This window comes from Hyperolius riggenbachi, chromosome 1, assembly GCF_040937935.1.
Source record: "Hyperolius riggenbachi isolate aHypRig1 chromosome 1, aHypRig1.pri, whole genome shotgun sequence".
In the NCBI taxonomy this organism is placed as follows: Eukaryota; Metazoa; Chordata; class Amphibia; order Anura; family Hyperoliidae; genus Hyperolius; species Hyperolius riggenbachi.
In genome coordinates, this window is record NC_090646.1 from 323,624,189 (window position 1) to 323,642,329 (window position 18,141).

Consider the following 18,141-nt stretch of genomic DNA (forward strand, 5'->3'; position numbering starts at 1 on the left):
CCCAATATGCACAATCGTTATCAGATATAGCCCCAATATGCACAATCGGTAGCAGATATGACCCCAATATGCACAATCGTTAGCAGATATGACCCCAATATGCACAATCGTTATCAGATATGGCCCCAATATGCACAATCGTTATCAGATATGGCCCCAATATGCACAATCGGTAGCAGATATGGTCCCAATATGCACAATCGGTAGCAGATATGGTCCCAATATGCACAATCGGTAGCAGATATGGTCCCAATATGCACAATCGGTGGCAGATATGGTCCCAATATGCACAATCGGTGGCAGATATGGTCCCAATATGCACAATCGGTGGCAGATATGGTCCCAATATGCACAATCGGTGGCAGATATGGTCCCAATATGCACAATCGGTGGCAGATATGGTCCCAATATGCACAATCGGTGGCAGATATGGTCCCAATATGCACAATCGGTGGCAGATATGGTCCCAATATGCACAATCGGTGGCAGATATGGTCCCAATATGCACAATCGGTGGCAGATATGGTCCCAATATGCACAATCGGTGGCAGATATGGTCCCAATATGCACAATCGGTGGCAGATATGGTCCCAATATGCACAATCGGTGGCAGATATGGTCCCAATATGCACAATCGGTAGCAGATATGGCCCCAATATGCACAATCGGTAGCAGATATGACCCCAATATGCACAATCGGTAGCAGATATGACCCCAATATGCACAATCGGTAGCAGATATGACCCCAATATGCACAATCGGTAGCAGATATGACCCCAATATGCACAATCGGTAGCAGATATGACCCCAATATGCACAATCGGTAGCAGATATGACCCCAATATGCACAATCGGTAGCAGATATGACCCCAATATGCACAATCGGTAGCAGATATGACCCCAATATGCACAATCGGTAGCAGAAATGACCCCAATATGCACAATCGGTAGCAGAAATGACCCCAATATGCACAATCGGTAGCAGAAATGACCCCAATATGCACAATCGGTAGCAGAAATGACCCCAACATGCACAATCGGTAGCAGATATCGCCCCAATATGCACAATCCGTAGCAGATATGACCCCAATATGCACAATCCGTAGCAGATATGACCCCAATATGCACAATCCGTGGCAGATATGACCCCAATATGCACAATCCGTGGCAGATATGACCCCAATATGCACAATCCGTGGCAGATATGACCCCAATATGCACAATCCGTGGCAGATATGACCCCAATATGCACAATCCGTAGCAGATATGACCCCAATATGCACAATCCGCATCACCTGAAAAAGAAAAGAAAAACCCATTTACTCACCTACAGCCAGAAGACCTTCTTTCCCGACCTCCCGTCCCGAGTCCCGACCTCATTGTGGCGCGCAGCGCCCGCGCGCCCACGATCCTCTTCCTTCCCGACGTCACGACGAGACTTCCTGCCTGCATGCAGAGAGCAGGGCTACGGGAAAATGGCCGCCCGAAGTCTGCAGAACAGGGCTCCGGGCGGCCATCTTACCGTAGCCCTGCCTGCTGCTCCGTGCTGCCGGTGTGTGAACTGACTTGGCGTCTTTTAGACGCCTGAAGTCAGTTCACTCCAGGGGGTGCTTTGGGGGTGCTTGGACAATTCTAGGGGGTGCTCGAGCACCCCCAAGCACCCCCCTGGCGCCGCCACTGTGTATAACAAAACAAAAATATTAATAATAATTATTATTAATGACACTACAATAAGAGAAAATACATATTTACATAATCTGTACATCCTAGAATATAACAATGACACAACTTTATGTACAACAGAGCTATAGAAACACCAGACATAAATACTCTATGCTGTTGGTAGAATAACATTTGTCCTGCTTGATAATTATACATATGCAGATTGTCATCTAATATTGCATACAACACATTTATCTGTAAATATTCTAGTACAGTGTTTTGCAACATTACTATTGTTTGAACCCCTTTTTGAAGGACAGCGATTGCCGTCTCCTTACACCTTCTCAAGTACCCATGGCCCTTAACATGTTTACTTGTAAGGAATACAACTTCTTTTGAGAGAGGTCTACCTTTCCTGAAGTGTTGTGCTAGCCAGGCTAAGTACTTGGCAACATTTTGGCTAATAAAGCTTAAAGGATTCTCCTCACTGGTCCAGGCCTTGTGTGCTGTGTTGAACTGTCACAAAGATGGTGATTGCCTTTTTATTTATTTGGCTCTCCATATCATTACATGTAAGCATCAAGTTCTAGTACCTCCTGAGCCCAGCAAAAATACCCCCTGGGGAATGCACACTGCATATTGAAAGCCTAGGTGTTAGGATATGATAAAAGATGTATACTAAGTGATAGCGATTTATGTGTTACAGCATGTTTTAACTCATATTTATAGGTGCATGTGTACCTTGTGAGTCACTATTAATAACATATATGAGGAAAATGTTGTACCACATAACACCCATCGTTACAAGAGATTCCCATTAGGCTATGGGTATGTCCAATAATTTTTACGTTTGTTGTCCTTCTTACCAGGCGCCTAAACCCAAAACCGACAGCCATAAAAGAAACCAGAGACGAGACACTACAAAGATGTTTTACTTACCTGGGGCTTCCTTCAGCCCATTAAGCACATTTGAATCCCTTTCCGTCCTCCCACGTGCCTTCGTTCAGTGGCAATCAGCCCCGGTAACTGTCCCAGTGATGTCAGTCGGGGGTCTTCTGCGCATGTGCAGACCCTGACTGACATGACTGAGCCAGTTACCGGGCTGATTGCTGCTGAATGTAGGCATGCGGGAGGACAGCGAGGGGCTCAGACGTGCTTATAGGGCTAGAGGAAACCCGGGTAAGTAAAAAAATCTTTGTAGTGTGCTGTCTCTGGTACACTTTAAGGTATATGGGACTGATGGGATGAAGCAAAAGGGGGCCAGCACTCTCAATTAGTCTGTTCCTGCTCTCCCAACAGTTCTGTGTCTGGTGTTTGTGCTTTTTTATGCATGGAAGGAATATCTTATAGTTTTTTGTTTGTTTTTATTCTAGTATTCTGGCTTTGTTATTGTAAACAATGCTATATTTGCCACTGTTACTGTAAGGCAATGTACAGTATATTTTAAAGTCTTGCTAAGTTTCCTTTAAAGAGAGTCTGAAGCGAGAATAAATCTCGCTTCAGAGCTCATATTCAGCAGGGGCATGTGTGCCCCTGCTAAAACGCCGCGATCCCGCGGCTAAACGGGGGTCCCTTACCACCCCCCCCCCCTGCAAAATCTACGACCAACTTGGTCGTAGATTTTGCTGCTGCTGAATATAAGCCCCTGCTGAATATAAGCACTGAAGCAACATTTATTCTCGCTTCAATGTCTCTTTAAGCCCTGCACACGATTAGATCAGGCTCCCACTGGGATAGATTAACTAAAGTGCGGCAACATTTATGTGCGCAGACAGTGGATGAAAATGTTTAAGTTGGTGTGTCTATTTGTCTAACAGTGTACTGCTTCTTTTAATGTAGAGCTGTAGTTATTTCCTTTTATCAGTAGTAGATTTAAAATGTCTACTATCCTTTTTTTTAATGCAATGCAATAGTCTTCCATTGTTGGTGTAATCACCTTTTTATAATCATGTTACCTCCAGTAATATACAGTACACTGCTACTTATGCTTATGCAGAGCTAAAGTGTGTACTGAACCCTATGTAAATAGTGAGCATTGAACATGTTTCTTGCCTTTTCTCTCATTATAAATTGTCAGTGCAGCTTGCAACCTTCTGCAAATCTTATCAGCACTTCAGCACATTCATAATATGGAGAACAGGACTTGCAATTAGTGATTTCTTTGCATCAAGCCTGTGTGTCCGATACTGTATTTTGCCATTATATTAAATCATAATTAAATCAATAATGCAACTACAGTGCATTATTGATTAGGGACACATTTTTAAAACAGTTACTGTCAACAAACAAAGATAACTCTAGGAATATCTGTGTACTGTGGTGTTATACAAAGATTTTTAGTAAAGCAATATTTAGTTTTATGAAATAAAATCAAAGGTTAAAAACTGGCTGTGCCAAAAAAAAGGTTTTAGTGCATCAGGCTTCTTCTCTGTAATTTGCTTTACCTGTGTAAAATGAGAATAATGAATCATGAGTTAAAGAGTACTTGAGGCAAAAATGACAGGAGTCTGTCATGACAGGCTTGGTCTAAATGTTGATGGGGGAGTGTTAGGGTTCAATACTCACCTGGTCCAACGTCTTCAGGGCGCAGGTTATGCTTTGTCCCCCTCCTCAGCAGTGCGGTGGCGGCCATGGTTCCAAAAACTGCCAAAGCTCTCCCAAAACCTTGTCCTTCGTGGATGCGGCCCGCCCCCAGCTCGGCAACCACGAATCAGGCCTTGGCTGCCGAGCTGGGGACAGGCCGCAGCCATGCAGGTCGGCGTGTCCACCTCCCTGGTGGTCAGTTTGAAAAAAATTTGTCCAGGCCCAAATCCAAATGGAGGTGGAGCGATCACCTTTCTGGAGGGATGATACCAGAACAGGTAAGTATTTAACCCTGCAAACCCAACAATCCTCCCTCATTTGACAAAGCCTGTCATGACAGGCTCTGTCAGTTTTACTGCAGGTACCCTTTAAGTGTGCATTTAAACAAATTAGATAAGGCAGAACTTATAGGCATTCAGTTATGAAGTTCATCACAAACTTTTTTATTATTTATAAGCATGTGAAATGAGCTAATAAAAACTATTTGGAATGATCATTCAACCAGTATTATTTAGGCAGTATAGCTAACAATTCAAGTTCTATTTCTTTAATTTGGTGTTCAAGAATCATAAACTAATGTTTGATTTTTGTTTACAGATCAAAAAGACTTTTGATCCAACAACATCATATTTAGTGGAAGGGTTAAAACCTAACACTGAATATATATTTCGTCTGGCAGCTCGGTCATTGCAAGGTCAGGGTGCTTGGACTTCGGATGTGAAAGAAAGGACCATGCAGTCTAGTAAGTATTTTTTTCCTCTGTATAAACAAGGAATGGTAGGATGAAGTTAATGGAACTAAAAATGATGCTATAACCAACAAGTAGAAAGTTTCTTGTTGTATACCAACTGACATGTATAGCTGTTACCTGCTTACTTTCATGAGTACAGTACATTCACTTGTTTCATATATGGTTCCTTCACATATAGGGAATATTTAACTAAACAATGGCTTGTGTACATAGTATCATTTTAAGAAAATAACTACTGAATTTATCACATTTATAATTCCACACAGAAGTGTAGCTTTAATGAATCTTTTTCTTATTACTACTACCTAGATCAGTTTAGCCTCATTATGATTTTCATTTTTGTTTTTATGTTTTATACACTCATTTTAATGTGAACATTGTACCATAAAGTATTCCAGTCACAAATGGATCACATGAGCTTTCGTAATAATCCAAATCCTCACTCCTTACCAAGGGTTAAAACTGGATCCACACCCAAAGTCATTCTTCAGAAAACTCGGTAAAGCATAGCTAGGGTGAGATGTAAAAATGTAGTAAACAGAGTGTTCGTAAGTTACTATTGTCTGTGAAATGGGGCTTCTGCAGCAAGTAATACTATCTTGATCAAATGGCCAGAAGCAACTAATTTGAAAGAGTTGAAATAATCCAAGTTAGAAGAGGTAGGTTAGGTGCAGCTCATCCCAATAAACACAAAATCGATCAAAATGTATCTAAAAATATCAAATTGCTTTATTAATCAGCAGGATAATTAAAACATGTAGTTAAAACAGCATGAGATGGCCATCCCACCACACATGCATTACCATTCAATGACACAGCTGGTCAGCCTATCAAAACTGAAGCTATATTCTTTAAGGTCACTATGGAGCCAAGATGAGCTAAAGCCAAAAGTACTCTAATTAGCATATCCAGCTTAGTGTGACATGCAGTCCGTCTCCAACAGTAGAGAAGCCAAGCGTATGTCAGCAAAGTAGAGAGGTAGTAGGCAAGCTCATGCAAAAGTAAGCTGTTTCACAAGTGACAGGCGTAAGCTGAAAGGCAGATGGCTACATGTAAGTTCTCACCTCTCCAAGAGAGTCCATGCAATGCTGAAAATTGTAGCATGCTGCCCCACTTCCTGGCTTCTAGCCCCTCCAGCTCGGCGCCCCCCACCCACGGTTAGGTGGGCGCGCCGCCCCCCCCCCCCCACACACACACTTATGCCACCTGAGGAACCCGCCTCACCACACCTACACTAGGGGCAGCTAGCTGCTATTCAGTTACCATGCAATTTTGTTTTCAATTTATATTATGCTCAATATAATAATGAAGTATTTTATAAATAACTAACAACCAACAGTTTATGAATAAAGTTGCCAGCAACAGTGATAACTTTAGGAATGCAAATTGGGGTAAGGTAAGATCTTACAGTAGGTAAACACTGACTAAATAATTTAAAAATAAATATTGTAAAAAAAAAATGAGCTATTTTCTAATGAAGTTATTTACAGCAAAGTGTCTTGGTAAATGTTACTACAACTGGTGAGACTTAATATATAGGTCCCTTTCACATCATAAAAAGCATTTTGTCTACATGTTTCTCATACATATTTGCAATTAATTGATAATTGCAATTAATTGAAAAAACTTGGGCATGTAGAAAAAAGCTTCAAGTTTTTAGTTTGTTTTTTTTTATCCCTGGATGGAAAAACACCTTAGATGTGAACAGCCCATTGACTTAAATTGATTTACATATACTTTAAGTTCTAATGGTTTCTCCATTGTGGAAAAAAAATGTAGAATAAATGCACCAAATGTGAAAGGCCCCTCAGCAGTCGATTATACTGCTAGCGCTGCCAATCAGTTATGATCATTGTCTACAATTGTATGTAATGTACCAGGGCCCCATTTTATACAACTTAAAGGAGTATCTCTTAAAAACACTACAGGCTTCTTGGCACTTCCACATCCTCTTCACGTTGGCGAGTGTGAGTGCTTCTTTGTGACCAGCTTACTTTACCTTTAACAAATGCAAATGTCTCTCACTTTGTAATATTTAGTATAGCAGTGATTTGTCATGCTTTTAAATCACTATTACTCAGGGAATTAAAAGCAGCTAGATCTTCTCCCCGTACACAGGCAGACATAGCTCACAGCCCCTCCGTGCACACACGCTGCTGTTTTAGCGGCTCAGCTCTCCCTTCACTCAACATGGCAGCAAACAGACAATTAAAAGCTCCTGGATCTTCTTCTCACGGATAAACTCACAGCCTCTTCGCTAGGAGGTAGGAACCAGCTAAAACGAGAGCGGGTGGAGGGGTGGCCGAGCTCCAAGTCACATGTTGCTGATCGTCATCTCCAGCGCTTCTATGACGTCTGTGTGATGACGTCTGGGCATGCAGGAAGTTGTGTGCGCTGCATGGGAGGGAGGAGGCTGCGGTGTTCCAGACACAGCAGATGACATTATGGCATCATTATGATGGAGGAGACTTGTATCCCTGCACAGAGGTCACAGAGCTGTATCAGGTGAGGGTTTGTCTCAGGGATTAGTCTAATTGGTGGTGACAGGGTGGGTTAGTGTACTTGAGGGGCAGCAGTGGATTGTGCAGTTAGTGGGGGACTCTTATTATTGGTGACAGGGTGGGTTAGTGTACTTGGGGGGCAGGAGTGGATTGTGCAGTTAGTGGGGGACTCTTATTATTGGTGACAGGGTGGGTTAGTGTACTTGGGGGGGGGGGGGCAGCAGTGGTTAGTGCAGTTAGTGGGGGACTAGTTTTATTATTGGTGACAGGGTGGGTTAGTGTACTTGGGGGGCAGCAGTGGTTAGTGCAGTTAGTGGGGGACTAGTTTTATTATTGGTGACAGGGTGGGTTAGTGTACTTGGGGGGCAGCAGTGGTTAGTGCAGTTAGTGGGGGACTAGTTTTATTATTGGTGACAGGGTGGGTTAGTGTACTTGGGGGGCAGCAGTGGTTAGTGCAGTTAGTGGGGGACTAGTTTTATTATTGGTGACAGGGTGGGTTAGTGTACTTGGGGGGCAGCAGTGGTTAGTGCAGTTAGTGGGGGACTAGTTTTATTATTGGTGACAGGGTGGGTTAGTGTACTTGGTGGGCAGCAGTGGTTAGTGCAGTTAGTGGGGGACTAGTTTTATTATTGGTGACAGGGTGGGTTAGTGTACTTGGGGGGTAGCAGTGGTTAGTGCAGTTAGTGGGGGACTAGTTTTTTTATTGGTGACAGGGTGGGTTAGTGTACTTGGGGGGCAGCAGTGGTTAGTGCAGTTAGTGGGGGACTCGTTTTAGTATTGGTGACAGGGTGGGTTAGTGTACTCGGGGGGCAGCAGTGGTTAGTGTAGTTAGTGGGGGATTAGTTTCATTATTGGTGACAGGATGGGTTCATGTACTTGGGAGGGAGATACAGCTTGGGGGAAGCTCCACAAGATGCCCCTGCACCATAGACACACCAGGTTTAGAATTATTTTTTTTCCCCTGGTTTTTGCCCTCTAAACCTAGGTGCGTCTTATGGTCCGGAGCGTCTTATGGTCCGAAAAATACGGTATTTCTATATTTTTTTTATTTTAAACTTGTAAATAGTGATAGGTGCAAAATGGAAAAAATGCACCTTTATTTCCAAATAAAATATTGTCGCCATACATTGTGATAGGGACATAATTTTAACGGTGTAATAACCGAGACATATGGACAAATACAATACGCGAGTTTTAATTATGGAGGCATGTATTATTTTAAAACCATAATGGCTGAAAACTGAGATAATGAATTTTTCCATTTTTTTCTTATTCTTCCTGTTAAAATGCATTTACAGTAAAGTGGCTCTTAGCAAAATGTACCCCCCAAAGAAAGCCTAATTGGTGGCGGAAAAAACAAGATATAGATCAGTGCATTGTGATAAGTAGTGATAAAGTTATAGGCTAATGAATGGGAGGTGAACATTTCTCACGTGAAAACGACGGAACCTGAATGGGTTAATGATAGTCAGCAATCAGTACTCACATTTAGAACTGGAACAATGTTATATAGATAGGACACACAAAGATTTAACCATTAATTTATCAGGGAAAATGTATTCTCAGCAGAAGCATGAAAATTCAATGGACACTCCTAAACTTTGCAGCAGAAGTAAAAATAAAATGGATGATACATGAGGTGCTAGTAATCCCAAGTTGATGCAAATGGTAATTGTATGCAAATCTATGCAGCTTGAAAATTGACCAATTTGGTACATTTTCAAGGTGCATACATTTTGCATAAAATTTGCATGAACGCAGAAGTATTAGCATATTATTAACTATTATATAAAGATAAATGGTAAGGATGATGATATATAAACATGCTCTTTACTTTCACTAGAAAAAAAAATGTTGTACCTAGGTAGTTGCCAGGTAGTCAGAAGCTCTCTGCCTGCTAACACTCCTCCCCAGCCATCACCATGGTAATGATGCAACGTCACTCATAAATGGACTAAACTGCATGGTTTTCCTTGGCTGTCAGTCTGGGGAAGAAAGTACAGAAAATGTGTGAAAAATCTGTAAACAGCCTGTGAAAAGGGACACTAGCACATATATTCACACAACGCCTGTGCTAACTGCTTATTAAGTCCTGTCTAAAATCTCAAACACATGCTCGATTCAAGTCGGAAATGACCAATCTATCACTGGTTTTCTGACAACCATTTGTTAAAAAACTTCAGGAAATCATGAACAACAGTTGACGTACATAAACATGCGCAGCTACTCCACATAAACTACCCTAAGACCGCATCACGCCAACGAGCGTGACTGCGGCGGCAGCCCCAGGACCGCCTAACGCCAATTAGCACCAAGTCCTGGGGCCGGCTACTGCAGGTGGCATCTCCTGCTTGGGGGGCGGAGCTCCGCCCCGCCTTCAGTCTCCGAGCGGCGATTGGGGGACTGTTTCACCGTCTTTTTACTAAGTACAGCACTGCGATCTCCAGCAGCGCTGTACAGGGGACAGCCATGTGACACGGCTGTGCCCCTGGGAGACCTGACAGTGATCGGCTGTCATAGGCTTAAGCTTGTTAATTAACATAGTAGCGGCCACGCTAGTGAATTATCATGGTTGAGAAACATCACGACCGCACAGCTATTGTAAGCAGCGGCTGTTGCTTAGGTACGCACGCTACGCTGCCACGTAGCGTGCAAGTAGAGGTCATTAAGTCGCACTAGTGTTTTAGCACAAGAAAGGGGAAACAACTTGTTGTTAATAATTAATCATCCCCATGTCTCTAATACTGTAAGCCATAGATCTAGAACAAGAACAGAGATCAGAAACTCTACTTAAGTTTGACTACATCAGCTGCATGTGTAATTCAGGCACTAGGGAACCCAAAAGGAAAACAAGACAGGAAGGCAACTGGCATTGTTTAAAATAAAAAGGAATATGGAAGCCTTTATATACTATTCAGTACAGGATAATTTTTACGATTCCACAAACAGGAAAAAAGGCACAAGGTGACAAATGAAGCAACCAAGCTGTGGACTATGTTTTAATAACCAATCTCCTATTACTCATCTTAGTATGGTTGTGAATATTACACTTTATTTTTAGAGAGTTGTGCTTCTTTCATAGATTACCTTATCGTGTACCAATTCACTATTGCTTATTAATTTCCTGAAATGCTGGCATTTGGGGCCATATGCAATTCTCCTTTTCACCTGAGTTTTCTCCTAGGAGATAATTTTTCATCTTTTATTTAAAATCATTTTTTAGCACATTTCAACTAGAAAAAGTACCAAAAGTAAATGAAAAAGTACTATCAAAATTATTTTGAGTACTTTCTTGCTTTCTGGTGGCTTAAAAGGAATTTTATTGACACATTTAAAAATATCACCTAGGAGAAAACTCAGGAGAAAAAGTGAATTGCATATGGACCTTGGTGCTTAGTAGGAAGTTCTTAAAACTTGCAATTCATATGTGACGCTGTATTAATTACTAATATATTTACTGCTGATTTTGATGGGGGGGGGGGGGGGGCCTGTATACAAGTGATTGAAAGATAAAGATGATGTTGCGGTTATATATATATATATATATATGACTGTAACATCATCTTTATGTATCTGCCGCACAACAAAAGTTTATTTTGTTTAGCAGTCAACATATATATATATAAATATATATATATATATATATATATATATATATATATATATATTTTTTTTTTTTTTTTTTTTTTTTTTTCCACATACATTCTTGATGAGTCTGACATGTCAGCCAAGTGGCAATGCGTAACTTCATTTTACTATAATGTAATCCACTTGGTTCTCCTGAAACAACTACTGTATGGTTACATATAGATTTAGACCTATGCATATTGCAGAATAATCATCTCATTTCCCTGAATAAATTATACATTTTATAAGACCTATTATCAGCAGCTCAAACTAGTTTTAAGTATTATGCTGTTTACTGATGCATTACATTCATATTTAACTGTGCATTCATTATAGCGATGTTGCATCTACCCCATTACCCCGGGCTGATGTCTAGGTTACATAATAGAATATATGGTATACCAGTTTGCTGGTACCTATTTATCATATCTGAAGTATATAGCAATGGTGTACAAGTGTGTAAAATGTGGTAATTTTAGTTTAATGGATTGAATCTGTCTGTTACTTGGGGGGGGGGGGGGGGGCAGATTACCCATTAATGACAGTTAACACAAGTTTTTCACGGATCTTTGTCTTTGCATTCACTGTGGTTTGCTGTGGTGGCTAGTCTGTATGTGTCCTGTCTTTTTCCATCAAGAAATCATTTACATTACTTTTTAATATCAGTTGTACTACTTCAGCCTGAGGTCTTACTTTTAGATATTGGGAGGGTATATCTCTATGCAATTTGTGCTATTGCTAGCACTTTTATTTGCAGTACTTCATATGTAATTCGGTAAATTAATGTTCTTTTGTGGATAGATATGTAAAGCTTTATTTGATCTGATATGGGGGGTTGTAAATAAAGTAGGTTACCCACACTCTGCTTCAGGTCCATAGAACTGATATTGCTTCACAAAAGATTAAGTTCATGTGCAACTCCATTGTGTTTCACTTTAAGCAGTTATTACAAATTAGTTTCAAGCTTGCCTATATATCATAGGTTAGAGACCTCATTTTTTGTTGACATTTGGATACTATGTCTTTGCCTTGAGACATTTCTTGGATGATTCTGGTGCAGCTTGCTACAGTACCCAGTGGTTTTTTTTTTTTATTTATTATTTGAACACAGTCTGTGATTGTACATTGTCCACTTTGCTTGCCATTTTCTTTCGCTCTGCAAAAGAATTTTGCTTTTCATGCATGTCATTTTTGCTGTTGCCCTGTCACACTCTCTTTTATCCACTTCCTTATGATGCACTGTACTTCCAGGAAACTCCTCTTTGTCCCTGTGCTTCACTCCAAATATATCTGCTAGGTGTAAACCCTAGCACCATCAAAGTTTAAAGTAAAATCCATTAAACTAAAGGTAAAGTATATTTACTTGTTTTCTGAAGAAGCCATCATTTAACTCCTTAAGTACCATATTAAATAAAATATTAGTGAAATTATTATTTTACATAGGCTGTAGGAGAACAGTTTATTAGAGTTTTTGAAATTGTTCAGTAAAAAAACAAGGTATGGTACTTAAAGAGGTAAATGCTCAGTAAGGGCATTTCTTGAAGGATGGAGATCTGCCTGCTTGTTGAAAAACAGAACAGGTGAGTAATTGACCCCTACTCAAATGCAGCCTGTGCAGTAAGGTCTTAAGAAAGTACTGAGCGATCTTGTACTGCATTGTAAGTCCAGGTTTGAACATATTTTAATTCCATGGAAAGGATAAATGTGAAGGTGGCTGGTAAGGTCCTCTGGTAAATTTGAGAATGCTGTACTTTATGTTGGACAAGGTAATCAGCCAATCTAATGTTTAAAAGTCTACTGCAAGGATTTGTAAGGTCACACAAATGTTCAGTGGTTTGGAAAACAAGTTTCTTTTTTACTGTTGATCTACTGATGAACTAGTAATTTTTAATTCTTATTTAACTCCAATTAAATAATAATACTTTTATTGTGAATAAGAGAAGGATAAATTACACTTGGGTAGTTAACCTAACTTGACCACAAAAGTTTGTTTGGCCTCTTCCTTGCTTCTAAAATTATAATATAAGTATACATAAAGTAAAGGTAGGTGGCTGAAAATTGGAATACTGGTTATTTTTTTTTATTACCTTATTTTATTTTTACTTATTCATTTCTTTATTTGATCATGTTTTTCATTTGGTTAAGACTTTAAAATCTGTGAAGCTTTTCCCCCTTTTCCCTTTCCTTTTTTTTTCTTACCATTTCCACAAAAGGCCCAGGCTTATTGAGTAGGAAAACATGAAAAGCCATGATGGTGTACAGGGAGCAGTAGCCCAAAGTAGTCAGTGTTATCTGTGCATTAATTTGGTTAGATAAAAAAAATATGTTTTGGCAGCAGAGGAATGCTTCATTTTGTACACATCTTTTATGTATTTATTTATTTTGCTCTGTGTATTAAACATACATAGACATATTACTTTCTCCTTTCACTTTACTCATTTATATAAAAATTCATTTTCAAATCCTTTACAGAGAATATACAGTCATTCACAGTTTTCCATTCCTTTAAAAAGATTATTGGTTTAATTACCGAACCACTGTAGGATAGGATAAATTTGGTGGAAGACCATTGAACATAAATATGTTTTCAGGTTGTGGAGAGGATCTAAAGCAGGGCTGCCCAATGCGTCGATCACGATCTACCAGTAGATCGCGAAGGACTGCTGGGAAGATCGCGTCAGCATTTTAAAATGGTACACAAGACGCTGACTGTGCATACCGTCTGATTGTGCTGCTCTGCTGCCCTATGTAGAGCAGCACACAGCCAATAGGTAGAGGCAAAGGGGGAGCCGTGTCCTGCCCTCCTCCTTCCTCCCCAGCCCGCCCCCTTCCTCTTTGTCTGCCGCTCTCCTCAATACGTTGTCTGGATCACCGCTGCCTTGCAGCACTGAGACATCTGATTAGCAGCAATCTGCAGTGGAGAGGAGAGCGCTCGGTAAGGACTTGTAAACAGGAAGTGCTTTGCCTGTATACACGCCGTTACCCTCCGCGCTTCTCTTCACAGCTGGTCGCCACTATCAGATGTCTCAGTGCTGCATGCTCCTCCAGACATGCAGGGTCATTGAAGGGGGGTGGAGGAGAGTGGCGGCTGGTGGAGGGAGGGGGGCATCTATCTTTATGGCAGGCAACTTTGCCTAACTATCTTTATGGAAGGCACGTATGCCTAGCTATCTATATATGGGGGGCACCTATACCTAGCTATCTATATGTGGGGGGGGGGGCACTTATGCCTAGCTATGTGGGGGACACCTATGCCTAGCTATCTATATGTGAGGTCACCTATGCCTAGCTATATATATAGGGGGCACCTGTGCCTAGCTATCTATATGGGATGGGCATATACCTAGCTATCTATATGGGGGGTACCTATGCCTAGCTATCTATATGGGGGGCACCTGTGCCTAGCTGTATGGGGGCACCCATGCCTAGCTATCTATATGGGGAGCACCTATGCTTAGCTACCTATATTAAGGCACCTATACCTGGCTATTTTAAATGTTTGTAGATCTCTTGTGCTCGGGAATTTTCAAAGTAGCTCGCAAGTCAAAAAAGTGTGGGCATCCCTGATCTAAAGCATGCAGAAGAGGTTCATACAAACATAAAGCGAAAATGCAAAAACTAACAAAAGTTCTGGGCACTGGTAGAGATATAAAAAAGCTATAAAAAAAAAGAATGGACAAGCACCATCCTAAATGTAACAATATAAGATCCAAATCTAGTATGTGCTAAGGATATAACAACTAAGTAGCAATCAAGAATGACAGCTATCCCATAAAGCACCAACATAGAGACAGTATACAATAATGCATTCTATCTGTTAGGGCTTGTTCACACTACAAGAGCTTTTCTTCTAAGAGCTTTTATTTTAAGAGCTTTGTGATTTTAAAAGCTCTTGCTAATGTTATACTGTATGTGTGTTCACACTGGAGCGATGTGATTTTGTAAAAATCCCCCATAGCATTGCATTAACAAGAGCTTTTCAAATCACTAATGCTTAAAAAGCTCTTGCAATGTGAACAAGCCCTCAATAAATATAAAGGAAGTGATCCACAATTCAAATAAGTTCAAGGGGCTATTCACAATCAATACCAAAATTAATAGATTTGTAAACTTAAAGTAATTAAGTGCAGGTGCAACAGTGTGCACTTTCACTCATCCTGCAGAGCCACCTCCACTTCCGTTACCACCAACCTGGAAGTGGCATCTGTGGTAAACAGAACCCTATTGCCAGCAAAGCTGCTGAGTGTTCAGTGCTTCCTGTTCGAGTAGTGACTCTTCTTTCAACTCAGCAATTAACAAGAGTTTTTTTGTACATCTGAAATCTACCCAAGGACTATATAAAGCTGTCTGGGGTAAAATAATGCCACTGATTGGTAACATTAAAGGTAATGACTTTGCACTTTATCCCCACAGTTGATATTGTCACTGTCTATACTGTGTAAATTGCAACCTTTTTCATGAGATTTTCCACAGAATTGGGTAGGCTGTTTTTTTCTGTTAAAACAACTTTTTCATTTTTACCTATTCATCTCTAGTGCTGACCTCCTTTTAAAAATGCTAGTTCTCTTGGCTGCCATGGTCTTTTATTTTCAAGGCAGGTCTTCACCTGTTTACTTGTAATGCTGGGCATACACGGTTCGACGCTAGCTTATCAATCGAGCCGCTGATGGCTCGATTGATAATATCCAACATGTCCGATCACCGCGGGGATCGATTCCGCGCTCGATACCCGTGGGCGGACAATAGCGGCGAATCGAGCAGAAGATAAGAAGCGCCGGTAAGGATGAGTGGGAATCGATCCGGGTGCACGCGTGGACGAACGGGGACGCGGAGGGTACGCGGCTGGAGTCGATCCGGCGGCTAATCGGCTGCCGGATCGACCCGTGTATGCCCAGCATTACATGGATGCAACTAGCTGAGGCATAGTTTATTCCAAATACCATATCTAGATGAGTGATCCAGAAGGTATTAAAGACACAGCTAGGCAAATAGTATTCTCTGGAGTCTAGAACAAGATTCGCAGTGGCTTCCTTAATAATTTCTTATTATAGGTTTGCTTTAAGAAGCGTTCAGCCTATACTCATAGCATTTTCTAGCAATACCTGTACACTTGATATGGCTTACAGTAAACTATATTTTACATGTAAGATGTGGCCAGTTTATAAATCTGACTTTAAACATTTAGTGGTAGTAATTTATGCTATACATGATCCAGCTACCTTTGACATTTCTTACTAAAGTTACTAAACAATTGTTATGGGGTAACTATGTACATGCTGGATTCTTGGCTGTGAAGGCCCCAATTGATCATCTTGAGTGAAGATTATCCTTCATACATTCAATGCTTTATTTAAGGGGTAAGTAAGGCACAAGAGAGGAGACCACCTGCCACACATTAAGGTGGTGATAAGTTGATAAATTACTGCTGGCTAATGTAATTTGTTTTGGGTAGTATCAGGGGCAAGACTAGATAGCATCAGGGGGCTAGAAGACAGGCATCGATTGGGCACAACTACAGACATCAGATTGTCACACAGTCTCACTGTATTTTGCAGGATTGTATTATAATCCTCAAAAGTCTGTCCTTTTAACATTAAGGGAAATATACAATTGCAACACCCGGGGAATGGAAAATGAAGAATTAGACATAATTGGCTTTATTTTAAAGTGAGATTTACTTGACAGCTATAGACACAATTCCCAAGATCCTTACCTACCCTTACTTATGTTTCATGATTAATTTTTACCTTTTTGTTTACATATTATTATTTTTTTACATATTTATAGTTTTCTAACAATTCACATTTTTGATTTATTTTTTATTTATTTGTATTATTATTTTTTTTCTTTTTGAGTTGTATTCCTTTTCTTTTTTTGTTTTATCTTTCCCATCTCTTGTTTCTCTACTTGCCCTGTCCCTCCTGTCCTCAATTGTCCTCTCATAGAACCATCTGCCCCCCCTCAAGAAGTAAAGTGTGTCAGCACAAAGTCTACAACAATACTGGTAAGTTGGCATCCACCCCCACCAGAGAGCCATAATGGCATTCTTGCTGGATACAGTGTACACTATGCTGCTTTGGACTCTGAAGACCCAGAAGTGAAAGAAGTGAACGGTATTTCACCTGAAATGACTGAGATTCTTTTGGAAGCCCTAGAAAAATGGACTGATTATCGAATCACTGTTATTGCGCATACTGCATTGGGACCTGGCCCTGAGAGCTCGCCTGTTCTTATACGCACTGATGAAGATGGTAATTAAATTACTTTTTTTCCTCTTTTTAAACTTACAGTAATATTTTTTTTAATTGATCATTAATGCCAATTTAATTTTTTTATATAAAGATTTGATAACGTTTTGTTTAGTTTGTAACAACTAATTCAGCCACATAAGTATATTTCAAAAAGAGCCATGTCTGTAGTATGTAACAGAAGGCAGTGAGAGAGTTAGAACCTGCAGAACTGTGGTGTGAACTGCCTTTTTTTAACAGTAAAACTTTTTTATTGAATGTTTGCAAAAATATAAAAAATAAATAAAAATATATGCCTTTTGATGCATAAAGTGTATGTTAAAAAAAATTGATATGACAGAAAATTACTCTTTATATTTCACAGCCAGTTAAGATTTTACAGACATGGCAGATGATCAGATGATTAAAAAAATGCTTCCTTGCAGTCATGCAAACGTACACTCTATCTTGTACCGAAATTTCCAAGCTCTTATTTCCCTGCTTGTATAATATTAAAATTCCTTGCAATACATGTAATTGTACTGCAGGAATGTTTGGTTCCTGACAGAAGTTCAACCTATTTAAGTTTCTGGACATAGTTCCTATGTCCCAATTAATGCAGCAGGAAAGTTCAGGGATGTAGGAACTATGTCCTCCCTTTAAAACAGCGCTCACTGGACAGATTGGTGCATGTGAACTAAAGTTTACAGAACCAATCTGATCAGTGTTAATAATGAATGATTGCCGCTGCTGCAGCAATCATTCATTATATACATTGTAAATGGTCACA

At 40.2% G+C, this 18,141-nt stretch overlaps 1 protein-coding gene across 1 annotated transcript in view; it reads left to right on the plus strand.

Moving 5' to 3' along the window:
- Positions 1-18,141, plus strand: part of LOC137509805 (receptor-type tyrosine-protein phosphatase S-like) — a 782,862-nt gene that overhangs the window by 345,435 nt on the left and 419,286 nt on the right. Inside the window, exons 10-11 of the mRNA XM_068233857.1 lie at positions 4,843-4,987; positions 17,070-17,375. Coding sequence (XP_068089958.1) covers positions 4,843-4,987; positions 17,070-17,375 — 451 coding nt within the window. The remainder of the gene's footprint in view (positions 1-4,842; positions 4,988-17,069; positions 17,376-18,141) is intronic.